Here is a 27449-nt window from a genome sequence, read left to right on the forward strand (position 1 = left end):
CCAGCCCCTGTGCTATAAAATCTTTCTCATCTGACCACACCTACTTTCCAGCCTAACTCAGCCAAGTGTTTTCGGCCTGGCCTGGGCCTCACTTTTAAATTCACTCAGACTTGCACTGTAGAAGTCTCCAGAATGACAATCCTTAAAAGGAAAGATAAGCAACTTCCCTACCTGGAGTGTCAACCTATTCATTGATTTGCAAATCAGCAACCGGGCCGGCCCTTTGGTTTACATAAAATTGTACTGGATTGTTAAAAACTTTTTCTTTAGTTTCTTACTACACCTTGCTCCCTAGGAAGAGGCGCCTCTGAGTTCCCAAGTTTCAGAGGCTCCCATCTTTGAATGAAAATACCCTCCCTTTGGACTCCTGGGGAGGTGAGGGCTATTTGCATCTGAGAAGGGTCATTTTCTTTTTGGTCTTAATGTCCGTTTAATTTTGAAAGTACAGGTTGTTTATTATTTTTTTAAGTTTACAATTGCATTCCTATATTAGATTATTGGACAACTCCTTGCCCTCCCATTTCATTTTCCCCCACGTCTGGGGGAAATCATTGAAGGGGCAGATGGAGCAGAATTCTTTTGATGTATGAGGTCAACATTGCATCCAACCCTCTCCTCAAACAGTATCTACAACAACAAATAAGTCAAAATTACCCATGCATACAAATAAAGCCTTTGCATTGGACCAGTTGGTCCAGTTCTCCGGTCGCTAACTTCCTCTCCTCCTTTGTCTCTGTTCATTAATTATCCCCCTCTCGGTACCCAAACCCTCCACCTAACCCCTCTCCCAGTCCTTTCTTCCACTTCCGGCTATTGGCCTCTCCCGACTTCCACCCTCCTCATCCTCATCCTCCTCCGGCTGCACGTGACGGAGGGCGCTCTGCGGGCCACTCGGCCCCCGGCGAACGTGAGTCTGAGCCGGAGCTCCGGAGTGGGGGCAGGGGGAGGCCCCGGAGGGTTTGCGCCGGGGCGAGAAGGGGCAGCGCGTCCCCTTCACGTGTGATCTCATCGCAGATTTACCTGGAGTTGTTTTGCGAGGGAGCGCTGGCAGGTTTTACTATTTCCCAATTGTTTACTCCCCGAGCTCTCCCGTCCACGCGCCTCAGGGCTGCGCCCCACACGCTGGAACTTCATTCAAAGGCAGGGCTCGGCGGCCCGCGAGGCTGGGGCCGGGGTACGCGGGTGACCGCCAGGCCACTTCCTCCCTCCCCGCGCCCTTCCCCCAGCCCTCCACCCCCACCGTGGCCTTTACTAAACTGCACCCCAGGGCGGGAGGAGGTCTCGCTCCTCTGCGCCCTCCCTCGCAAAGGGTTAATTTTCCTGATCGCACGAGGGGGAGGAGATTTCCCTGTAGACGAGTAAAAAGGGTGATGGACAAACGTGCGGGCACTAAGACCGCAAGGCATTCATTTCCTCCTACGGTGGATGCGGACGCCGGGAGGAGGCGAGCCCCACGGCGGCGAGGAGCTGGGCGCCGAGGCACAGGCAATGCTCCACCCTGGATGTAGCTGAGAGGCGAGCGCCGGAGACCCAGCGGCGAGGGCAGACCCGGGGGGGTGGGTGGGGGAGCAGGCAGGAGCGAGCCCTCGAGACCTAGCGCTTTACAGATTATTTTATTTTGTGTAGAGAGCACGTAGCGACTCCGAAGATCAGCCCCAATGAACATGTCAGTGTTGACTTTACAAGAATATGAATTCGAAAAGCAGTTCAACGAGAATGAGGCCATCCAGTGGATGCAGGAAAACTGGTAGGTGATGCTTTCGCGTGACACGGCGCCCGGCAGCCCTGCGTCTTCCCCCCGGAGCGCGTTCGGGTCGGGCTCCCTGCCCGCGCGCGCAGCCAGCCGGCAGCCCCGTGCCCGGGTCTCGGCGCGCAGGAGACGCCCGGCTGCGCGAGCCGCGGCTCCACAGGCATCTTTTGCACGGATTATATAACTCAGAACATATGTGTGTGCCTAGGGTGATGTCTGCGCGAGAGGGGAGGCGGGAGAGATGCCACAGTCCTGTCCTCTACCTGTGCTGCCTCCTGGTTTCCCTCTAGATTTTTTTTTTTCTTTTTCCCTCGGCCTCCAGCAGCCGTGTGTGAGAGACCGGGGAGGTGGGACCCGGGCTCCAGCTCGCTTTAACCCTCTGCCGCCCGCCGCCCTCGGCTCTGGTCCGCGCCCTCTCCCATCCTCGTGCCCTTCCTTTCTCCTTGCAGCTTCTCCCACTAAACTGCCCTCCTCCGTGCGCTCCCCGGCCGGATGCCTCCCTGCTTGGACCCCTTTCCGGTTTCATACAGAGACGGGGGAGGGGACAATGAAAACTGTAATAAAAATGAATGAACCCGAGCGAGCGCAGCCACGCCATGATTAAGTTTCTGTTTTACGGAAACGCCTTTTGGCTGCACTCACTTCTAAGGCAAAGCTGCTGAGTGGAGTCCATGCTCGCTGATGAAAAACCCCTCGGTCTGCAGTCCTGGGGAGGGGGAGAGGGATCTTCGCCACAAAAACTTCCAATGGGGAAACCTCTTTCTTGTTTACTGCGCTCCCTCCGCCCGTGCGGGAGGCGATCCGGTGTCACCTTGCAATGTTTAACCGAGGAGGGTGTGCTCGTCTCGCTTCTTCCTCGTGCACTGGGCCGTGCCGGAGACAGACCCTCGCTCCCCTGCCTACCCCCACCTAGGTCTGGCGAACGGGGAAGTGGCCAGCCCGGGGCACCCGGGAGCCGGTCCGCGGGGCCGCCTCCCGGGGCTGGGGCGAGAAAGGTCGGGCAGAGGGGCTCCCGGGCGCCAGGGGGGATTCCGGTCGCCGCGTGCCGAGCGCGCGTGCCCCGCGCCCTCGCGCCCTGCCTTGCCTCCCTCCTGCTCGCATCACTGGGCAGCCGGAGACCCTGCTGGGCAAGGGGGTTATAAGGGTGCCGGGAAAGGGGCCCGATTTCCTCTCCTCCCGCCCCTTGGGGTCGTCCATCCTCCTCGGGAGGCGCGACCGCCGCTCCCGGCAGCTCCTGCCCGCCCGCCCGAGCGTCCTTACTACGGGCCCGCCAGCCCCTGGGCGACTGCAGCCGGGCGGAGCCTGCCCCCTGGGCCGCACTCCCCGGCCGGGCGCCGCCTGCACTTCGCAGCTGCGGCGTGGCTGGTGGGCGCCGGGCCCGCGGGCCGCCCCGGAAGGACGGGAGGTGCAGCAAGCACATGGGGCGGCGGGGCTGGTGCCCTTCGCGGCAGCCGAGACTGTGCGCCCGGGGGCGGGTCCGGAAGGTGGCAGTCCACCGCGAGCCCCGATCCGGTAGAGACTGGACGTTGGGAGGCGCCGGCCTTGGCGCCTTGGGGTCCTAATCCACATGCACTTCCTCCTCCCGCGTAGTGGGTGGCGCTGGAGGCGGGCAGGGGCGGTGACCGGAGCTGGCGGGCGCCGGCAGCAGCGCAGCTGGCGCGCCGGGCCGGGGTCCTCGCCGCAGCTGTTCCGTCAGGTCCTCTGGGCGTCCAGCTCCTGCCGGTCTCCCTGCCTGCCGGGTGCTCTGTATTTCCCAGGGTCAGCCAGCTCTCTTGCTTGCTGCATCCTGGTGCAACCTGCTTCTCCGGAGTCGCCTCCCCTCGCCCTCCCGCCTGAACCGGTTCCCTGTCTGCCCGCATCTTTGCACGCTGCTGCGGTCGCTGCTGCGGTCGATACTGCCTCTTATTTACTTGTTGCCTTTTCTCTGAGACCACTTCCTACACTTGCCCCCAGGTACCCTTTCCCGCCTCTTCTCTTCATTCACTTAAGCACTCGCTCAGCCAGAGAGATCCTAGCCCTCATGGGATTGAAAATGGCAAAAATGCACCAACTTCTGTTCGCCCTTTAGGCTCTCACTACTGTTCGCTACTTGCTCTTTACCTATCTAATGCGTTGTTTTCACCTGGCTTTTATTACTGTAGCTGGATATTTGCGTATTACATCTGTGCCTTATACCAGACCGTCTAATCTTCAAGGCACGACTCTTGCCTCATTTCCTATCGATTCTGCAGGGCACCCAGCAGCCTGCTTTGTATTGGCAGATGCTTGGGGCTGGTTTTATGGCCAACATTACCTGTTAGTACCGGAGGCTTTGCCATGCTTGGCCTGCCCCTGTGGTTTGAATATCGTGTTAAAGTCACATTTTAGGATTTTTCCCTTCCTGCCTTCGCTATTGACGGTGTGTTCTTCTCGAATTGCATGGACAGTCAAAGAACCCTGCTGACCTTGCACCTGTTCTCCATCCTAATTGTCTTACTTTCTTCTTTTTATTTTACCCTACTGCCTTATTCCTGGTATCCTAGGGGCCCAGTTGTGTAACTCCTGCAAACCAACAGCCAGAAAGTCTAGAATTGGGTATATAGGAAAATGTCTTGTTTTCCACTTACTAACGGGAGAAGGAAGTGGCAAAACCAAAGCTTGGGCCCTCTGGAAGAGGGAGAACTTTAGCAAACCACAGAGTCTTTGCCTTTTCCAGACTCCTTTACTTAACATGGTCTGAAATGGATTTTGGAACAAAACCCGGATGTAGGGAAGCTTCTCCTTGCTTTTGATAATTCATTTGCGTTGCCTTTAAAATCATTTTGACTTGGCCTCAGACAAAACTTGTCAACTTAGAGAATTCCAATGTAACTCTCAAATGAGTTACCATGTCATTACCTTAGTCATCACACGTTGTACATATATGTATTGGAGGAGCACACTCTATGCCATAAATGTGTACGGATATTAGGTGTCAAAACCATGAATAGAAAAGCTACATTTGGCTTTTGACGAATGGTGAGGAGGACCAGGGGTCAGGTTTTACCTACGAGCTATGTGCACCAACTAGCATCATTTAAGGGGACCTACGATAAGGAGAGTGTGTTGAACCCTCACTGGTTACCTCGGCATGTACTAGTGGAGTGAGGCTTCAGTTTTGGAGTGGGGTGTGTATAAACAGTGAATGGTTCCACTGAGACAAGTTCATCAAGTTCCTTGTTTTTTAAATGAATGATTAACCTGGTACTCCTTGGCCTGGACACGAAATAAATACTGTAGACTTTTTCACTTTTCTGGCAAATAGTTTTATCAATAATAGATTAGAATAGCAATTGAGATACAGAGTAATATGTTCCCTTGGAGAATCAGCCTGAGCCTCATCTTGAAGGCACACAGACAGTTAAAAACATACCTGGTAAATGAAAGTTTATTACATGAGGTAGAGGAAAATGCCTGCTTTTAGCTCCAAAGAGCAGTTTAGGGTTCCAGTTTTACACTGAAAAGCCCTTGTGATTTCCCAACAGTGAAAATAGAGACATGTTGTTCTTTTATGAGATGTCTGGCCTCTACCTGTTATTCTCACTAACAGCTGACTTAATTTATAAGTGCTGCCAGCCAGGGAACAAAATCACCTAGTGACTGGTGAGGCTGCATGAATTCATTGAGTGAGAAGGGAAGCTGGGCTCTGCCTTCTCCTCTTTCAGCAGCCTGCCAGGTTCGTGCTAACAACAGTGGATGCGAGTTGCTCCAGTTGTAATTGTCTGGCCAATGATGATTATCTTCTGATGTCGGCTGACACAGTGTTCTCCAATAGGAGAGCAGGAGGCCTGTGCTGACTGCTGTAACATTATGTATGTGAGATGACGTCATCAAAGGGCTTGCCTAGAACCTCATGAAACCCTGCCCCCTCTCCTGGCGTCCTGCACACATCCAGCCTTTCAATGCTTTGTAGATTTTTCTGACTTTCTCGCCTCTCTTCCCCCACCATGGAGGTGGCTGTAAGGGTTTTATTGTTTCTCTATTTTGTATTCTATCTTGCAGACTATAAGATAGTGTAGAAATTTTCAGAATTAAATACTATCTGGCTGAAATTGCTCTTTACCAAAGTAGGGGAAAGGAACACTTTAAAAGGAGTAGTACATCTGTAGGTTCTTTTCTTGTATATGAGGCTCAGAAAAAGGCGCATGATAGACAGTTTCAAGATAAAAGGACACAAAGCAGCATAGCCGGTATTAGTGTTAAACTCAAGATACAGCAGCATGATGTTGCAGAAACTTTTCACATGCAGGCTCACTGTTAGGCTGCTGTTTTTCCTGTGCTGAGGATTGCTTTGAATGGCTCTCTGAGGTCCTCCTTGGGACCGGCTGCAAATGGCAGGAGAACAGTGCAAGTCTGTGACGGTGGAACAGAGTAAGCCAGAGTTTCAGTCCATCAGTCACAGAATGCACGAAGTTGGTCAGCTGTCCAGGAAAATGCCGTATTCCTATCGTTCCCGTTATGCCACCATTTATTTTGGAATCACAGCTCATTCTGACCTGAAGACTGGGAAGTGTTAAGTGTAAGGAACTTAACATACCGTTCAGTAAACTTCAAGAAGCCGTGGAGTCCTATGTGCTAGCTTACGAGTGTGAAGACTCAGAAGTTGCATGGAGAAAAATCTGATCTGTCTTATGATCCTAGAAAATAGTGAAATGTTGTGTGGGAACTTTGAACTCTCGTGCATCTTTTAGGAAATGATGTTGAGTCATGCAGTCCCTGTTTGTTTAGGACAAGGGTGAAGGACAGTTTAAAGAGAATTATTTTATGGTTATATTATCCATCTATACTTCTGCGTTACTTATAAATACTGTGTGGAGATCAAAGTTTCACATAAGGTCTTTTTTTTTTTTTTAAGATTTTATTTATTTATTTGAGAGGCAGTTACAGACAGAGAGAGGGAGAGACAGAGTGAGAGGTCTTCCATGCGCAGGTTCACTCCTCAAATGACCACAGCAGACAGAGCTGAGTCTAATGGAAGCCAGGAGCCAGGAGCTTCTTCTGGGTCTCCCACCTGGGTGCAAAGGCCCAAGGACTTGGACCATCTTCTGCTTTCCCAGACCATAGCAGAGAGCTGAAAGGGAAGTAGAACAGCCAGGCCCAATAAGGTCTTTTGTTAAATTGAAAGTGAAATGTGGTCTCCAGCTGAATTTTTGTTTATATTAGAATGAAGGTAATTCTAGCAGTGTCAAGGAATAATGTTGGAATTTAACTCTAGAGTCAACCCACTCCATATCAAAGGGCTGCCTTACATACTTCATTGAAGGAAGAAACTTCCAATTGAGACTTAGAAATAAGGCATTGTGGCATAGCCAGTAAAGTCACCGGCTGATGTGCCAGCAGATGTGCCGGTATAGCGGGTAAAGCTACCACCTGCAGTGCCAGTATCCCATATGGGCTCTGGTTTGAATCCTGGCTGCTCCACTTCCCATCCAGCTCTCTGCTATGGCCTGGGAAAGCAGCGGATGGCCCAAGTGCTTGTGCCCCTGCCCCCGCATGGGAGACCTAGAGGAGGCTCCTGGCTCCTGGCTTTGGATCCACACAGCTCCTGCCATTGTAGCCATTTGGGGAGTGAAGCAGCGGATGAAAGACCTCTCTCTCTCTTTCTCTCTGCTTCTGTAACTCTGCTTTCCAAATAAATAAATGAATCTTAAAAAAAAAAAAGAACGTGGGAGGGTGCAGTGCAAGTACAAGCATCACATCAGCCCTTAGCCAGCAAAGTAAAAGGAAGGAGTTTGGCAATTATTCTGGCAATTCAGGAATTCATCTTTGTATCAGTGATCTGAATAGCTCAGGTCCAAGTATTCTGAAGTGAGTCATCCAAAAATTGTCTCAGTGATTCACTGAATTTTTTCTCATGGACACAGGTGAGCTGATCTGCCCTCTGTTAGCTGGAACCAGACATGAGTCACACAGTTGGCCCGAGGTCTACCTTTACCACACTCTAGCTTCATAGCCGCCTGATCCTGCTCGCTTCCCATTTATCTTTGTTAGAAGAGCTCAGGCATTTACCTAAAGGAGTTGCCTGTCCCACGTGCTTTCTTTCCATTGATAACCCCAGGAAAATTGAATGAAAGTATAATTTGGCTTTATTATAGTATTAATATTCTGATCGTTTGTACAGGTATACAGGCAGGTGCAAATGTGTGTTTTAGCCATAGTTCTTCAGATTTTAGAGAACTTTTTTTTAAAAAAACCCAGCTTCTCCAATAATTTATTTTAGAGATGGTTAGTCTTTTTTAAGTACTGCCCAGGAGTAAAAAATGGGAATTTCTAAAGCATGGGACCGCGAATGTCATCTGGGTTCAAGCCTGTGTATTTACCATGGTTCATTTCTATATTGAGCATTCATGATTTTTTAGTTTTAAGTTTCTTTTTCTTACTACACTGGACTGACAAGTACTTGTAGAAAATGTTTTGTTCACCACGGGGTGAACTTTTTGAAATTCAACTTTAAGCCTTTTTTTTTTTTTTTTCTTTTGACAGGCAGAGTGGACAGTGAGAGAGACAGACAGAGAGAAAGGTCTTCCTTTGCTGTTGGTTCACCCTCCAGTGGCTGCTGTGGCCGGTGCGCTGATCCGAAGCCAGGAGCCAGGTGCTTCTCCTGGTCTCCCATGCGGGTGCAGGGCCCAAGCACTTGGGCCATCTTCCACTGCATTCCTGGGCCACAGCAGAGAGCTGGCCTGGAAGAGGGGCAACCGGGACAGAATCCATCCAGCGCCCCGCCCGGGACTAGAACCCGGTGTGCCGGAGCCGCAAGGCGGAGGATTAGCCTAGTGAGCAGCAATGCTGGCCAAGCCTTTGCTTTGTACATAAAGCTCATACAAGTGCAAAAGATTTACAATGATCTTTTCTGAGATAACTTAGATAATTTGTTGAGTTAAATTAGACATGCTGATTGGAAGCAATTTTGCTGAATAATCACTGAAATAGTTTTCTAATACTTTCATTCCCCTGCCTTTTGGGGTTTCATATTTTTTGTAAAGATAAATTTCAGATGTTTTCGCTTAGTCCTTAATTTTATTATCAACTAGATTTAAAAAGAAAGTATCTTGAGTTTTGAGGCTGGATCCTTGAATTGACTGCATGTTGATACTTAACGGACAGTAGGCCTCAAAACTGGTAGCTTTTTAAAAATTTTTTTTAAATTTTTATTTATTTGGTAGAGTTACAGACAGAGGGAGGGAGAGAGAGAGATTGAGAGAGCGAGGTCTTCCATCCACTGGTTCACTCCACAGATGGTTACAACAGCGGGAGCTGGGCTAATTCAGCTGGAGCTGGGCTAATGCAAAGCCAGGAGCCAGAAGCTTCCTCCAGCTACCCCATGAGGGTGAAGGGGTTCAAGGGCATGCCCCATTGCCCTACCAGGCCACAAGCAGAGCGCTAGATAGAAGAGGAGCAGCCAGGACATGAACCAGTGCCTGTATGGGATGCTGGCGCTGCAGTTGAATGTGTAGCCTACTATGCCATGGCACCAGTCCTAAATAGAACATTCTTTAAAGACTGAAAAGAGGGCCAGCCCCGCGGCTCAATAGGCTAATCCTCCGCCTGCGGTGCCGGCGCAACGGGTTCTAGTCCCGGTTGGGGCGCCGGATTCTGTCCCGGTTGCCCCTCTTCCAGGCCAGCTCTCTGCTGTGGCCCAGGAATGCAGTGGAGGATGGCCCAAGTGCTTGGGCCCTGCACCCGCATGGGAGACCAGGAGAGGCACCTGGCTCCTGGCTTCAGATCAGCGCAGCGGCCATTGGAGGGTGAACCAACAGTAAAGGAAGACCTTTCTCTGTCTCTCTCTCTCACTGTCCACTCTGCCTGTCAAAATAAATAAATAAATAAATAAATGAATAAATAAAAAATAAAGGCTGAAAAGAGCAATGAGGTTCATGCTTACTGTGTGTCTTGGTCAGGGAAGTACAGGCATTTACCTAGATTATATGAATATATGTATACACGCACATGTACGTCAAAAAGTTCGTGAAAAATGGAAATAAAAAGATAAGCTTATTAGGTGCAAAAAAATTTGAAAGGATGTAGTCTTTTCATAAAGATGGATTTCCAAAGTTTTTGCACAGAAATAAACTTTTTAAAATACTTTTAAAATTTATTTTCATTTTGCAGGAAAGGCAGAGAGAGAGAGACAGAAATCTTCCATCTGTTGGTCACTCCTCAAATGCTTGCAACAGCTAGGGCTGGACCAGGCTGAAGCTGGAAGGCAGGAGCCAGGAACTCCACCTGGGTCTCCCACATGGCTGGCAAGGGCCCAAGCACTTGAACTATCATGTGTTGTCTGCTAGGGTCTACCTTGGCAGAAATTAGATTGAAGTGGCTGGGATTCACTCTGGCACTCCGATGTGGGCTATGGGCATCCCCAGTGGCAGCGACTTCACTGCTATACCAAGTGTCCACTCTGAATTTGTCTTTTAATTCTTTTTCTGCCAACTTCTTGAAGTACCCATATACATAAACACAAACGTATGTAAAGTGACAGAAGTTCCTTACTCGTGTATTTCTTGCCACCACAAGAGCATCTTGCTGAACTTAAAGTACTTACAGGTCCTAATAGGTGGAAAACTGACTATATAACCTATTTTAAAAATGAGATAAATAATATGATTTCAGTGCATTTTAAAGTTGTAAAAATTGAGTACTGAGACTTAAAATGATTATTACTGAATTTTAAACAACCTTCAGTATGGTTAATAATAACTAAAATCTCAAGTTTTCCTGTGTTTTAGACCTAGTTACTTAGTACCTCCTGTTTATAAGGGTCACATTCAGCAAAATTGAAAAGGTTTGAAGCCGCTAGGCCTGCCCTGCCCTAACTGGGGTAATTAACTATCACAGGTGAGTTTAGTGGGATTGAATGGCCTAAAGTTGAACATTTCATGATCTTGTTTTTGAAGGCTTAATGAAAAAGAGACTGAATGAACAGGTTTACCCTGAGTGTAAAAAGAAAAAAAAACAGTTGAAACTTTGAAGACATGACGGTATCTTAAGCATTTAAGAGCTGAACTGTAATAAGAAGGTAGAAACCTCAATAAAAGATGTTTGATAGGACTGGCTTTGTGGTACAACAGGTTAAGCCACCACCTGCAATGCAGGCATCCCATGTGAGCATTGGGTCCAGTTCTGGCTGCTCAGCCTTGGCCCAACTCTCTGCTAGTGCCCCTGGTAAAACAAAGGATGATGGTTCAAGTGCTTGGACCCCTGCACCCATGTGGGAGACCTGGAAGAAGTGCCTGGCTTTGGTATGGCCCAGCCCCATGCACACCATTTGGGTAGTATATCAGCGAATGGAAGATCTCTGTCTCTCCCTCTCACTGTAACTGCCTTTCGAATAATTTTTTTAAAAAAAATTTTTAAAAAAAGGTGTTCACAAGAAAAAAAAAACCCTATATTTCAAGTTCCAGAGTTTCCTTTCAGTTTTATGACTTTCTGATTTAGACTTACAGATCTTAGAAAGCGGAATAGGTTTTCTTAATTCTGGAGCAGCGATACTAGTAATAGTTGCTACATAGTCATAGATGTTAACTGTTCTACCACTCTTTGGATTATCTTGGACACAGCTGGAAACTGAGGCACAATGTGGGGTGTGCATATGGGGACAAAAAGAGAAATGGGCCCCAAGTTTGGATAATGCCTGCGTTGGGAGGGGCTGCTCACATGGGCCCTATCACCCCCTTATTCGAATATGAAAAGATAAAAATTCACCTGGGAAAACAATTCACTTGAAAACTTGTCGTTTCAGTCAGTGACTTCACAAGTGTCCTAGAGTTCTCGTTAAGTGAATCCTGAATGCTTAAGGGCAGAATAACTGCAGCTTTACTGAGTGCCGCAGACATTAAACTGTGTAAAGACTTGAGACATTAAACATTCCTGTTTTCTGAACATCATGTGCTCAATGTCTTATCAACACACTTATAATTACAGAAAAGTTATGACAGCTTTAGTTATGTCTCTTTTTTTATAAAAAGATTTATTTATTTGTAGGACCAGCATTATAGAGAGAGAGGGAAAGGAAGAGGGAGAGATGAGAGAGAGATCTTCCATCCAGTGGTTCACTGCTTAGGTAGCCACAGTGCCCAGGGCTGTGCCAGGTCAAAACCAAGACACAGGAGCTTCTTCCTGTTCTCCCACCTGGGTAGCAAGAACCCAAGCACCTGGACCATCCTCTGCTACTTTTCCCAGGCCATTAGTAGGGATCTAGATTGGAAGTGGGATTTGAGTGGTGGCTTTATATAACTGCTATGCCATAATGCCAGCCCCGATGTTTCAATCTTGATACATTGTGTAACCTCAAACAAACCATGATCCATGGATTTGGGAGCATTTCTTAGAAATTTTTCACATATAAATGCTGTTTCTTTGTGTTATTAACCTCAACTTGGTACTGAATCTGGGAGTCTGAGTTTCCACCTGCCACTGCTTGTACCTAACCTTCTCTAAGGGCAGGTTTTAGTAACTTGTGGTAGAGTGCAGTGCTCCCTGTTCTCTCTTTATTTACTTATTTGAAAGGCAGAGTGACACAGAGGGAGAGACATGGAGAGGGATCTAACATCTGGCTTCTTCACTCTCCAAATGGCTGCAGCTGGGTGAGGACAAAGCCAGAAGCCACAAACTCTGTCTGGGTCCCCAACATGGAGGGCAGGGCCCAAGCACTTGGGCCGTCTTCTGCTGCCCTCCCAGGTGCGGTAGCAGAGAGTTGGATCAAAAGTGGAGTAGCGCCGGCGCCGCGGCTCAATAGGCTAATCCTCCACCTGCGGCGCCGGTGCACCGGGTTCTAGTCTCGGTCGGGGCGCCAGATTCTGTCCCAGTTGCCCCTCTTCCAGGCCAGCTCTCTGCTGTGGCCCGGGAGTGCAGTGGAGGATGGCCCAAGTGCTTGGGCCCTGCACCCGCATGGGAGACCAGGAGAGGCACCTGGCTCCTGGCTTTGGATCAGCACGGTGCGGCCATTGGTGGGTAAACGAGCGGCAGGAAGACCTTTCTCTCTCTCTGTCTCACTGTCTACTCTGCCTGTCAAAAAAAAAAAAAAGTAGAAGTAGAGTAGCTAAGACTCTAACTGTTCTTCTGACATAGGATGTCAGCATCACAAGCAGTGGCTTAATTCTACTGTGCCACAACGCCAGCCACAGGATCTTTCCATTCTTGAGGGTCAGCTCCTACATTGTGAATCATTGCAGAGCACCTTTTGTCTTTTTTTTTAATCTCTAAGTTCTGATTCCAAAGTGAGAACTATTTATAGGAAAAATAAATAAAAACACCAAAAAATGCAAAGCTGTCAAGAAAACACCTTTAATTCTTACACAGAGGTAACCACTGCAGGCTTGTTCCCAAGTTTTTTATTCTGTAGCTCGTTCAGTACATAAAAAAGGACAGTGTTCCCTATTACAAGGGGATTTCAGAAAGTCAGTGAACAATGGAGTTAAAAGACAAAAAAATGCTATTTCTCAACATAAATTATATCAAGTTTAAGGTACTTTGGTAAGTAATGATAACAGCTATCCTAAAGAACTAAAGTCCTAGGAATTTAACTATGTCAATGCAGTTTTAAGGTTTTTTTATAAGATTTATTAATTTATTAAAAGTACATGGGTGGGGAGGAGATCTTCATCTGCTGGTTCACTCCCCACACAGCTGCAGTGACTGGGGCTGGGCTGGGAAGAAGCCAGGAGCCAAGAACTCCCTCGGGTCTCCCACATGGGTGGCCGGGGCCCAAGTACTTGGTCCCTTTTCATTTGCTTTCCCAGGCACATTAGAATAGAGGTGGAACAGCCAGTACTTGAATTGGTGCTCATATGGGATGCTGACGCCACAGGCAGTGGCTTAACCCACTGCACCTCAGTGCAGACTTTTTTTACATTAGTGACTGAAGACAAGTGGGTGCTTTTAAAAGATTTTTTTTTTAAGACTAGGAAACAAAAGTCAGAAGGAGTCAAGTTGGGACTAGAAAGTAGATACATAATGATTTCCTATGGAAACTCATGAAATTGTTTTCTTTTCCCAAATATTTATTTATTCAGAGAGATACCTGGGGTTAGGTTAGGTTAGCCAGAAGCTCCATCTGGCCTCCCACCTCTGTGGCAAGAACCCAAGTATTTGGGCCAAAATCTGTTGCCTCCCAGGCATAGAAGTTGGAGCTGAAAAGCCAGGACTCAAAGATGAGATACAGTTGTCTCAAACAGGGCTAAACTGGCTGACAACACAAAGCCTACCCCCAAAGTTGTCTTTGTTTTAGGAGAAGAATGAATGGGAGTATTGTGTGGTTGAGAGATAATCTGGTGAAGCTCCTTGGGGCTGTTCTGCTCAAGCTTTGGGTACTTTTACCCCAGCACTCTGCTAATAAACAGATGTTATCACTTTGACCCTATAGAATTCCAGCAAAGTCTCCCAAAAAAGCATTGCCCTGGCCTTTATTCTTGACCTGTTTGCTTTGATTGTGACCCTTGTTAGTCATTGTTTGATTGTGTTTTTTCTGTGGGGTCCTGCCTGGAAAGGCATGTTTCATCTTCTGTCCCAATTCTTTGAAGGACTGTGTGTAAACGATTTTTTGGAGCATTGTGTTGATGAACTTTTCATAAAGCATCAGTGATTTCATCATTTCTCCCCGCCCCCAGCTTCACTATGGATCACGTTTGCTCTTGGTTCAATTTTAACAGAATTTATTTTGCTCTGAAAGGAGCTTTTTTCAAACTGATGTCTTGTCCCTCATAGTGCTTCAACTTAGGTCTTGTTCAGGTATACAACAGCAAGTAAGCATGAGTTTATTTTGGTGCAAAAAAATTTTGAAATGCATACATGCTTTTTTTTCATGATACACATTTTTCACAAACTTTGTAAAAAAATTTATTTATTTATTTGAAAGGCAGATTTGCAGAGAGAGAGAGAGAGGAAGAGACAGAGAGAGTGAGTGAGAGATCTTCCATCTTCTGGTTCACTCCACAAATGGCTACACCAGCCAGGGCTAGGACAGGCCAAAGCCAGGAATCAGGAACCCCATTTGGGTCTAGGAGTATCCTCTTTTAAAGGTTTATGAAATTTAAAGCCAGGCTGATGTCTAGAAAAGTTGAACCAATTTATACTCCAACAGGGAAGGAGAGTACTCAAACCCTTAGCATTGAAGATGCACACATTTTAAGAAACATCTATGATGAATTTATATAGAAAAAGTGATTTTCCATTATTTTAGTTGGTATTTAATTGTTTTCTAGAGACATTCAGAATTTTTCTTTGGTGTTTTCCATTGCTCTTGTAAATTATTGCACCTGTCCTGTTCTAGTTCTCTATTTGCTTACACTTGGGATATATTGAGGCTGTTAACCTTTTATTCAGCAAGAGTAGTTGCAGATAATTTCTTTCCAGGATGATTTGTGTGGTCTGTACTCTGTTAACTTTCCGTAGTCAGGGTAGATCTAGCAGTTAGTTTCATATATGAGAGAATTTTCTGTCATCATCCAGACTAATAAAAACTGTTCTTGTCTTTGTAAGTATTCCGTAGTTGAAGCCCTCAAGAAGGGATGGAAGAAAAGGAAAAAAGAAAGCACAGTCTGTCTGTTGGCTCCATTCTGCTCAATGTGGCTAGAGAGAGATCATTGGTTTCCTTGGCTTCCTGCTGGTTTTTGGAATTTCTTACTAATTGCATTTATTTTTCTGCTTTCCACTGCTGTGTTGATGAGAAATGAGTGGTATTGCAGTATATTGGCTAAGACCGTGAACTGTGTAGGGCCAGTGTGTCTGGGTACAAGTCCTGGTTCCACGATTTAGGAGCTGAGTGATCTTTGGAGGGTTTATTAGCCTTTGTCTGTTTTCATTCTCTTACTGCTAAATTGGAGATGATAATGATAATAGCATCGGGGTTGATGAAGATGATAATATTGACATCAGCAGCTTATGAGGATTAAATAATTTACGGTACATTAAGCCTTCAGAATGTGTCCAGCACATACATTGTCTGTACCGTAGGCTCTATGGGATTAAGAGAGAAAGGGAGACTGTGTGGAATCATAATTCAATTCCTGGGGTAATCCATAATGCCCATGCAGCCAATCCTCCAGACCCCCAGTAAGGAGCCCCAAGATGTAGAAGCCACTAGGCGCTCTAGGGAAAAAATAGGACTTCCGCTCTTCTTTGAAGAAATGTATAATCTACATCGAAAGCTCCCCAGCAGGAGAAAACGTTGCTTGTGTCAATGTGGTTAAGTAAAAGTGTGTGGATCAACTTTAGTGTGCACATTTTGCAGCGTCTTCAAAAGTCATGTTTTATCTTCAGTGACACTTAACACTGTGATATGCAGGTGCTCCCGGTAATAGACACTGACGACTGTTTTTTTAAAGATTTATTTATTTATTTGAAAGTCAGAGTTAACACACAGAGAGAAGGTGAGGCAGAGAAAGAGAGAGAGGTCTTCCATCTGCTGGTTCACTCTCCCATTGGCCACAAAGGCTGGAGCTGCGCCGATCAGAAGCCAGGAGCCAGGAACTTCTTCCGGGTCTCCCACTCGGGTGCAGGGGCCCAAGGACTTGGACCATCTTCTATCCCAGGCCATAGCAGAGAGCTGAATCGGAAGTGGAGCAGCTGGAACTCAAACTAGTGCCCATATGGGATGCCAGCACTGCAGGTGGCAGCTTTACCTGCTACACCACAGCGCCAGCCCTGATTACTGTTCATTTTCTATCAAATACCTGAGATTACCATAGTCATACTTTATTCAGAAAAAGTGTATAGTTTCTGTGTAGGTTATATACCATAACAGAATCACTGGGTCAATCCGTGAAATCCTGGTGGCTGAATGTTTTGATATTAGGGGCTTGTATATGCTTCAGGTATGTCTTTGGGCATTGCTCAAGGATCATTTTATTTCAGTGTTAGAGGCCTGGCTGTTTTGCGTAATAACATGAGCCACTGGAACCAGAACAGTTTTCTCTCTGACACAAGAGCGGGCAGCTAGTGGTAGAGAACCATTCAGGTGCACATTGTCTTCAAGGTTTCCAGTTCTCTCATCTGGGAGGCTGGAGGTCGGGATGGAGGAGCTTGTTCCTTCTGCTCATTCATCACCCCCAGCCCTGAGACTCCCTGAGGCTTGCAGGATTGCAGGTGGCGTCACCGTGGGCAGCTTGCACACTTCGTGATGACAGCACAGGTGAAGAATGCCTTGCTCTTCCAGCTGTCTTCTCACGAACTTCCAAGCTGCTGCTACTGAGGCATCAACGGACTGTCCCATGGGCCCCCATCGGGCAGAGCAATTCCCTTTTTTTTTTTTTTTTTTTTGGACAGGCAGGGTGGACAGTGAGAGAGAGAGACAGAGAGAAAGGTCTTCCTTTACCGTTGATTCACCCTCCAATGGCCGCCGTGGCTGGCGCACCGCACTGATCCGATGGCAGGAGCCAGGTACTTATCCTGGTCTCCCATGGGGTGCAGGGCCCAAGCACTTGAGCCATCCTCCACTGCACTCCCGGGCCACAGCAGAGAGCTGGTCTGGAAGAGGGGCAACCGGGACAGAATCTGGCGCCCTGACCGGGACTAGAACCCGGTGTGCCGGCGCCACAAGGCGGAGGATTAGCCTGGTGAGCCGCGGCGCCGGCTGCAATTCCCTTTTTAAGCTTAGCATTCTACTTACTTGGAATTTGTTGTCCTAATGGTTGAAATCTTGACCAAAGGCCCAGGAAATTAAGCAATCCTTTTCTTTTGCTGAGGTCAAACTTGAAAAGTATCCATTGTCAGTCATGTTGTATTTTGTCTTACTGTCTTGTCAGGAGTAACTGACTTGCACGGGTGGGAACTTCCGTGCCCTTGTGCAAAATAACCCTATCAAGAGTGCATCAGTTGGTACTGATTATGAAAGCCAAGAGAAGATGAAGAGATCCAGGAACAGTTGTGAAGCTTAGGAAAGATATCGCAGTTTATGGGATCTTTGCAGAGTAAAGAAGTGGTCTTCAAACCACTCTGCTCACATTCCTCTAGAAGGCGTTTGAACTGCACAGCCTTACATATTTAAATCTTTCATTTGAAATAAATAAAATTAGTAATCAGAGGGAGAGTAACTTAAACTTTTTTTTTTTTAGGATTTATTATTTATTTGAAAGGCAGAATTAAAGAGGCAGAGAGAGAGAGAGAGATCTTCCATCCATTGGTTCACCCCCCAAATGGCTGCAACAACTGTAGCTGGGCCAATCTGAAGCCAGGAACCTGGAACTTCTTCCGGGTCTCCCACACGGGTACAAGGGCCCAAGGACTTGGGCCATCTTCTACTCCTTTCCCAGGCCATAGTGGAGAGCTTGATCAGAAGTAGAGCAGCTGGGATTTGAACCGGCACCCATAAGTGATGCCAACACTGCAGGCAGTGGCTTTACCAGCTATACCACAGCACCGACCCCTAAATATCTTGTGAAATAGATGAAGATGAGGATCGGGTGTTTGCAGTAAACAAATATTTCATGATGTTCAATTTATTTGCTTTATTGAATTATACATACATAATTAATTTGAAGTGGATCACATAACATTTTCATCCATGGTTTTATTCAATTGGTAGTTCTCAAAAACATTTCATGTATACTTGCAAATATAAGTGGTACTTACCTGTATTGCCTCTGACTGTTCTGAATTAGAATATTCCAACATCCAGAATGTAGAAGGTCTAATAAGTGGGAAAATGAAGACTAGCACATTGTCTTGCATTATTGTTCCGTTTTACATTGCTTTGTATCTGGAAGGAGAGAGATTAGCAGGCTATCAGTGGTGTTAAAACACTTTTTCTTCATTGTGGAGAAGGTTGAAGACCATGGCATTTCTGTATGAGTTGGTCATTGACTAGGCTCCTACGAGGTGAAGCAGTGCCTTCCTAACTCTTGACCTGGCTTTGTGTTCAGAACCTGAAGACTTACGTAAGCAATCCCTTTCAGTCCATTTCACTTGGAGTGGCTCGAGTGTTTGAAGATTTTTCTACATATAACCTGAAAGTTATATCCTTCTATTAAAGATTCTTTCACATAGTGTCCTCACAGTTTGACCTTCCGTCAGTCCTACTTTCTATTCTCACTGTATTGTACTCCCACTTCTGTATGACCTTTTGTATGTGTTTGAAAATAGCCATTAAGACCTCGACCTTTTCTAAGCCATTCCTCAAATGTCATTCTCAGTCCACTTGTAATCCGTACACACTCTTCTGAAAAGTACAAAACCTGGGACTTTTTGGTTTGAAAATTAAGTGCTACCTGCTAGGAAATCACTGAGAACTTCATTAGAGCTTACTAAAATGTGGAACTTCTGCATTTGGGTGAGTGAGACTTTTAGAGACTTGCTCCGGGGTAGGGGTGCAGATGGAGTTCCAGAAAGATTGCCACACTTTTGCTTTGGAACATTACACAATCCCTGCTATAGCTGGCATTCTGGAAAATATAAGGACACTGTTAATGATGAACCACCTGGGTTGTTTTGAATTGTAGTTGTTTTTATTTATTTATTTGGAAAGTAGAGTGAGAGAGACAGAGAGAGATCTTCTACCTGCTGGTTCCCTCTCCGAATCCCTGCAACAGTGAGGGCTGGGCCAGGTTGGAGCCAGGAACCCAGAACTCCATCCAGGTCTCCCATATGAACATCAGGGACTCAACTACTTGAGCCATCACCTGCTGCCTATGAGGGTGTGCATTAACAGCAAGCTGGAATTGGATATTCAACCAGGACTTGAACCCTGATGCTCATATATGGGATATGGGCATCCTAGGTAGTGCCTTAAGCACCTGTGCCTCTAGTCAGTTTTTAATTATAGTTTTTGTGTTTCTTATTACAAAACTGCTTTTTGGAACCTGTTTTTTGTGATTAATAATGTTTCATGTGATCATACCACTTTGGTTAGTACTTGGTTCTTCTCCAGTTCTTTGTAATTACTAAGTTCTGTTTCCACTAACATGTGGGAAGTGTTGGCTAACAAAGCTTCAGAAACACATTCTTGTTTATGATCTTTAGCCACTTATTTAGGCCAAACTTATCTGAAGAGTTTGTTTTTCCCCAGAATGCACATTCATGGCTTCAACTCAGAGATTTAGATTTAGCGGGTCTCGGGACAGGGTCACACAGGTGTAATTGTGAAAAATGTCCCCACTGTCCTAAGCAAGAAGTGTGTGTGATAGTCCATCCCACATTCTTTGTGTCTGTCTTCTCAAGCTGCTGATTTCTCCTCCACCATTCTCCTACCTCCTTTCTCTTCTGTATCCTTCAGTGTCATCCAAGTCTTAGATCTGATCGTGTCATTCCTGTGGTTATGGTTAAGAATCTTCAATGGTTTCTCATTGTCCATGGCACAAATCCAGATTTTTTTTTTTTTAATGGTTTGAAAGGCCATTCAACATCTGCCTCCAGATTACCTTCCTCGTGGTACCTGATGAAGCAGCCCTTATCTCATACCTACCTATTACATTTGAATTCCAAAGCCTTTATCCACCTCACACATCAAAATCCATTGCCTCTTCCTTGTGGTGTGCTGGCACTTGGCTCATGAACAAATTAGTATTTTCTCTTCTAATGTTGAGATCATTGCCTACTACACAATTTGGTGTATAGTTGCACTCAGTGTTGGTTCCACAGATGAGTGCAGGCACAGATTCATAAGGCTGATCATTCACTTTGAGATGTATGATTGTGGTATCTTATTTCATTAAGTGAATCATGAGAGACTGTCGCGTGCTTCAAAAATGCTTATTGTATCCCTTCATCCACTCTTATTTTTAAGAGGAAAAGAAAGCAGAGCGATTGGTAGGGAACTCAGGCTAACTTGGAGGGATTGTTGGTCTTTTCCTAGGTGGTCACATGGTCTGCTCCAGTCAGAAGGAAAGAGGGGAGAGGGAAGGTGGGATTGTATGCACAAGAACAATAACAGGAAGAAAGTAGTATAAATGGTAAAACAGCTGTGAAGGCGATAAAATGATTATTATTCTTTTATTGTTCCCAATATCTAAAATCTGCTTATTGTATTCTGGGTATGAGTTGCTGGTATGATAGTCAGGTGGTCTTATATTTGTCTGGTTTTATTTATTTACTTTTACATTATCTAGGAAATAATTACTGGTTTTATAATAAAATATGAATTCCATTTTACAAAGGTACATGGACATCTAATGTCAGGTAACGAAACTTTTTTTAATCAACAAGCACATTTTAAAGTAAGCATTAAAATGAGCAGCACAGTTAAATCTAAAGACACAGTAACTGCACATTCTTATTCCAAATGAATGTGCTGTCTCAGACTAAGGTAGAGAGAAACCATACTGTTAATGTCACAATAAAGCTTTCCTCTGATAATAAATTAAATGGTTAGATTAGTTTTTGGTAGGAGAGGGTGTCGAAAGACATTGACTTTACTTTGGCCTTACACCTTTTATGTTCTGGACTCAGGAATGCATCTAACAGGGCAAAGGTTCTCTGGGGACTGTAGTCTTCCAGTCTTCAGAGATAAATGATTAAACATAAACCTGTCCGTAGAGAGTGAAGAGGATAATTGGCTCAGGGACTTCGTGGCACCCAGAAACAGATGCTTGCACACATACTTGGGATACACTGGGAACAAACAGGTCCAGACTGCAGACTGCTTAGGCAATTGTGTCTGATTTAGCGGATCTGGGCCGATCCTCTGACTCTGAAGTGAAGGTGATGAGGGCTCAGTCTTCCAGTGCCATGGCCAGGCTCTGGATCCAGAGAGCTTGGTGTGTCTCGTCTGCTAAGAGGCTCCAGGTATCAGGTAGGGAATTGTGTAGCTGTTGGCAGCGCTGCCTCATGGAGCTGATCTCTTAGGTCTTCGGCCTTGCTTTGAACTCTGGCTGCTTCTGGCCTTCCTCTTTGAGAGCAAAGAGATGGGTGTAGGATCGCCTTTGGAGTACATAGAAAGTAGGCTTTTGGTGTGATTATGTTTGACAGATTAGCTCTAGGAAATTAGCCTGGCTCCAGGAAGATGGGCTCTCTATACCAGTCTCTTCAATTTTAATGCAAAAAATATAAATATTGTTGTCATTTAAGAACTAAACTTTCATCAGCGATTGGGCTTCTTGTTTAATCCAGCACTGTTTAATTCTGACCTTTAGTTCTGCTGTTAAGTGAGATCAGCACCCTGTAACTGCTGCCTTGTTTAGGCTGTGCAAATTATGTCAATGTGGGCACACAAGCCTGAGATTTATTTATTTATTTATTTTTAAGTTCTGTAAATTTATTCGAGAGATAGGTACAGACGGACAGAGAGAAAAAGCTCCCATCCTCTGCCTCATGTGCCAAATACCCACAATGGCAGAGGCTAGGTGGGGGTTGAAGTTAGGCACAGGGATCACAATCTACATCTCCCACCTGCATGGCAGGAGCTCAATTACTTGAGCCATCAATTACTTGAGCCATCACTGCTGCCTCCCGTGGTCTACGTTAACAGGAAGCTAGACTTGGAAGCCACGGGCGGGTGTTGTACCTAGACCAATATGGGATGCAGGCATTTTAATCACCAGGTCAAATACCTGCCCCTCACAACTCAAAGAATTTTAGTTAGATTTTTGACTTGCATTATATGAATGGAACAACACACCAGCTTCCCATATCCATCTTGGCCAAGTTTTGGAGAATGACCATACCATAGATAAGGAAGAGGGAGCTCAGCCTCAGCCGTCCACGAGTTCATCATGTGGCTACACGTTTCATGGGGAGCGTTTGGAGTCCAGAGGCTCCTTCCCAGCCATGCTACAGGGACCGGGAACAAGGAATCTGCAACTAGCGAACTCCCACCTTCTCACAGTGGAGTACAGGGAAAAACAAATGGATGCAACTGGATGACCCCTTCAAGACTGAATTTGATTCAGTGGAAAGAATGTAGGCTCTTTTATGTTGTAGTATATGATGTCTAGGTGTGCCATAGTAGATTTAAACTGTTTTCCTTAGGTAATTACAGTATTATAGCTCCTTAAGTCTTATTTATACGCAATATCTTGGTCATTTGGGATGTAGTAGTTCCAAGTATCATGCTAAATTATGTTTTCATTCATCTTAGTAAGACAACCAGGAGCCTGCCGGTTGTATTCACTAGTTTTTTTCCCTTCATGTTGAAGTGACTTTTATATATATATATATATATATATATATATATATGCAAGCAACTATATATTGTAGAAAATTCCTTCTTCAGTTTTTTTTTAAGCTTTATTTATTGGGGGCTGGTGCTGTGGCGCAGTGGGTTAAAGCCTTGGCCTAGAGTGCCGGCATCCCATATGGGCGCCGGTTCGAGTCCAGCTGCTCTTCCAATCCAGCTCTCTGCTATGGCCTGGGAAGGCAGTGGAGGGTGGCCCAAGTCCTTGGGCCCCTGTACCCATGTGGGAGACCAGGAAGAAGCTCCTGGTTCCTGGCTTTGGATCGGCATAGCTCCGGCCATTGCAGCCATCTGGGGAGTGAACCACCGGATGGAAGACCTCTCTCTGTTTCTACCTCTCTCTGTAACTCAAATAAATAAAGTAAATCTTTTTTTTTTAAAGGCTTAATTTATTTATTTGAGAGAGAGAGGGAGAGACAGAGAACTCTTCCAGCCTATTGTTAACTCCACCAATGGCTGCAACAAGCCTGGCCCAGCTAGGCTGAAACCAGGAGTTAGGAGCTTCATGTGGTTCTCGCACATGGGTGGAAGGGGCCCAAGCAGTTGGGTCATCTTCCGCTGCTTTCCCAGGCCATAGCAGACAGCTGGATCAGAACTGGAGCAGCTGGGAATTGAACCTATACCCATAGGGGATGCTGTTGTCCCAGGGAGAAGCTTAACCCACTGTACCACAGCGCCGGCCCTTCATCATGCTGCAATTCTTAGAGATTTATTAATCATTTTGAAAGGCAGAGTGACAAAGTGGGTGATAGAGAAAGAAAAAGAGAGAGCTCTTTTTCATCTGATCATTCACTCCCCAAATGCTCCGGAACAGCTGGGGCTGGGCCAGGCTGAAGCCAGGAGCCTGGAACTCCATCCCAGTTTCCCAAATGGGTAGGCTGCCTTTTAGGTGCGTTTGCAGGACTCTGGATCAGAAGCAGGGTCGCCAGAACTTAAACAAGCACTCTGATATGGGATGCTGATTTCACAAGCAGCGGCTTAACACTCAGTGCCACAACAGCAGCCCCTGTTTCAATTCTTGAGAGTTTAGCTCAGTATTTTTAAGAACTACCTATTTATTTACATTTCTTTGAAAGGCAGAGAGACAGAGACAGTGAAACAGAGGGAAAGACCATGTATTGGCTTGTTTTTCCCCAAATGCTTGCATAAGTCTGGACTGGACTTGCCCAAAGCCAAGAGCCTAAACCTCAATCTGGTATCTCAGATACGCAAGTACTTAAGCGATCACTTGCTGCCCTTTGCAGTATACATTAACAGGAAGCTAGATCAGAAGTAAAGTAGCTGGGACTCAAACCAGGCACTCTGATAAGGGATGTGGGTGTCCCAAGTGGTAAGTTAACTGCTGTACCAAGCACCCACTTCCTCAGCTCAGTTTAAACAGTAATATTCCTACCCCCTTTTCTGGAATTCATATGTGTGCATGTGTGTGTGTCTCTAGGTGTGTTTGTCTATATATGTATCTGCCTCATTGGTTAAATTATATGCATCTGGTGGTCTAGAATTATAGAGACACATATGTAATCTTTTAATGTATAGGAGTACTTAGATCCATTTTAATAAAGCAAAGATGTACACTTTTCAAGAAACATTATTAAATGGTATAAGCTTCTATCAGTTATGTTTTTGATTTCTTTTTTTTAAAGATTTATTTTATTTGAAAGGCAGAGTTACAGAAGGAGGGGGGGGGGGGGGGAGAGAGAGAGAGAGAGACCTTCTATCCGCTGATTGATTCCCTAAATGGCTGCAATAGCTGGATCTGGGCCAGACTGAAGCCAGGAGCACCCACATGGGTGCAGGAGCCCAAGTACTTGGGCCACCCTCCACCACTTTCCTGGGCTAATTAGAAGGGAGCTGCAGAAAGTGGAGCATCTGGGACTCGAACTGGTGTCCACATGGGGTGCCTGTGTCACAGGCAATGGCTTTATCCTCCATGCCACAGCATCAACCTCTCCTCCTCCATTTTAATTTTTTATTTTTTTGAGAGACAAGTATAGGAGAGGGGCAAACAGAGTGAGCTACTATTTGTTGGTCCACTCCTCAAATGCCCACAGCTGCCAAGGTTGGACCAGGCTGGAACTGGAAACTTGACCCAGCAGCCCAGAAGGAAGCTAGCAACTTGAGCTATTGCCTGCTGCCTCCTAAGTCTGCATTGGTCGAAGTTAGAATCAGGAGCTGGAACCGAGATTCCAATCTAGTTACTCTGTTGTTGGGTATAGGTATTTTAACTGGCATCCCAACTGCTAGGCCAAATGCCTACCCCCCTTCTTTTTAACCAACATTTTCTATCATTTTTAGAAAACAAGATAAATAAAACTGGTACCTTCTAAAGAATGCAAGAATACAGTTAACACTAGTATTAAAAAGGTTGTAAGTGAGGTACAAATTGCACTATGGTGTACAGCATGACAGTTTCCTGTGCGAACCTATGTTCAATACAGAACTTGGTGAGTACAATCTGATTTGCTGTGGGCAAAAATAGATACCATCTAATTCATGTCCAAAAGCAATGCTGTTCTTTATTATCAAAATAAGTGTTTTAAATGGATAAATGGTTTTAAATCCTGACATTTTGGTTTTACATCATGATATTTTAAGATTTTTAAAAAATTTGCATGGAGGATAATTCCATTTTACTTTGGTTTCATTAAGATTGTTTTACCAAAGCACGTAGGCACATAGACCAATCAGTTAACCAAGAAAGTTTTCACAGTTCAGGAAGTTGTTTTGGGAGAATTCAGCTGCAATTGAGTGACATAGACTTTTTTTTTTAAAGATATATTTATTTATTTGAAAGTCAGAGTTACAGAGACTCAGAGGCAGAGAGAGAGGTCTTCCATCCTCTGGTTCACTCCCCAATTGACCACAGCAGTCAGAGCTGCGGCAATCTGAAGCCAGGAGCCAGGAGCTTCTTCCAGGTCTCTCACGCGGATGCAGGGGCCCAAGGACTTGGGCCATCCTCCACTGCTTTCCCAGGCCATGGCAGAGAGCTGATTCAGAAGCGGAGCATCAGGGACTCAGAGCGGCACCCACATGGGATACCAGCACTGTAGGTGGAGGCCTTAACCAGCTACACCACAGCGCCAGCCCCGGACATGGACTGTTTAATAAGGGAACTTGCATTGTGATGGGACTCTTGTAGATCTAGAAGCTAAATCAAGAGCTTATCCCTCCTCATCAGGCCTAATAAAGTTTTAGATGATAAGCTGGAGACTTTAGAAATACTTCAGATGCGGATAGTATAAGAAGATGGTGGTTGCAGGTATCACTGGGGGCATTAGCACAACTTGGAAGAGTTATTGACATCCTGGGGCCTGTGCTCAGAGAACAAGTCACATCTGGCCTTCTTTCTGTTTCTGCCTGCTCCTGTGCTGTGGCAGCCGAGTTCACATATCTACGTTAATTCTCATGCTTCAGTGAGTCGCACCCAACAATTTGTTCTGTCTGGGTGGAGAAGCAGGTCAGAGGTGCTATTTGAATACAAAGATATGCCGATAAAGTCAATGGATGGAATAGTATACTATTATGGCCAGGCATGGAATGCATTTTGTATTTTTTCACACAAACCTGTAGGTTCAGTGAGCCTAGGACAGGTAGGAAGTGTTACCTAGTCACATGCATCGGAGAAGTCATATGTTTATGTGAGAAGCCAGTGCAGCTCCAAATTCTGCTTTTCCTTTTATTCTTTTTTTTTTTTTTTGACAGGCAGAGTGGACAGAGAGAGAGAGACAGAGAGAAAGGTCTTCCTTTGCCATTGGTTCACCCTCCAATGGCTGCCGCGGCCGGCGCGCTGCGGCCGGCGCACCGCGCTGATCCGATGGCAGGAGCCAGGTGCTTCTCCTGGTCTCCCATGGGGTGCAGGGCCCAAGCACTTGGGCCATCCTCCACTGCACTCCCGGGCCACAGCAGAGAGCTGGCCTGGAAGAGGGGCAACCGGGACAGAATCCGGCACCCTGACGGGGACTAGAACCCGGTGTGCCGGCGCCGCAAGGCGGAGGATTAGCCTAGTGAGCTGCAGCGCCGGCCTTCCTTTTATTCTTAAGACTTAAGGCAAAGCAAGTCTCTGAGATCTGTAGTGTGTTGTTGGTTTTTATATTTCCCCTGCATTATGTAGCAGAAGACTCAAGTGAGAAGTCTGTTCCGGGGGACATATGTCCATTGTCTCACGTGATAAAACTAGAAATCCTTTGTCGCATCCACAGTAAAAACAAACAAAAAGCAAGAATTTCATGGAAGGGGGGAGGGAGAGGGAAAGGGGAGAGCCGCGGGTGGGAGGGAAGTTATGGGGGTGGGAGCCATTGTAATCCATAAGCTGTACTTTGGAAATTTATATTCATTAAATAAAAGTTAAAAAAAATAGGATAAAAAAAGGAATTTCAAGTACTTCAGCCTAATGCAAGTAGTTGTTTACTTTTTCAAGTGTTTATTTTAAACTAGGGAAAGTCAGATCACATTTCTTAAGAAGATACTCAACTAAGCAACCAGTATCAAGTGTGGATTATATTCTAGAAGGCTGTTCTTTGCAAGCATCTAATTCAGGAACCTGGAATGGATTAGCTCTATCTGCCTACCTCTAAGCTATAT

At 45.8% G+C, this 27449-nt stretch overlaps 1 protein-coding gene across 6 annotated transcripts in view; it reads left to right on the plus strand.

The window, feature by feature from the left end:
- The first annotated feature begins 677 nt into the window (after window positions 1–677).
- ELOVL6 (ELOVL fatty acid elongase 6) overlaps window positions 678–27449 on the plus strand; it is a 131146-nt gene continuing 104374 nt past the window's right edge. For 2 of the 6 annotated variants that reach the window (XM_002717122.5, XM_051819518.2), the window contains exons 1-2: window positions 1345–1485; window positions 1627–1747. In XM_002717122.5, coding sequence (XP_002717168.1) covers window positions 1659–1747 — 89 coding nt within the window. In that variant the 5' untranslated portion in view covers window positions 1345–1485; window positions 1627–1658. Of the gene's footprint in view, window positions 908–1344; window positions 1516–1626; window positions 1748–27449 lie in introns of those variants that run through there. The other 4 variants (XM_008267482.4, XM_051819519.2, XM_051819517.2 and 1 more) reach the window with 4 other exon arrangements.

This window comes from Oryctolagus cuniculus, chromosome 8, assembly GCF_964237555.1.
Source record: "Oryctolagus cuniculus chromosome 8, mOryCun1.1, whole genome shotgun sequence".
Taxonomy (NCBI): domain Eukaryota; kingdom Metazoa; phylum Chordata; class Mammalia; order Lagomorpha; family Leporidae; genus Oryctolagus; species Oryctolagus cuniculus.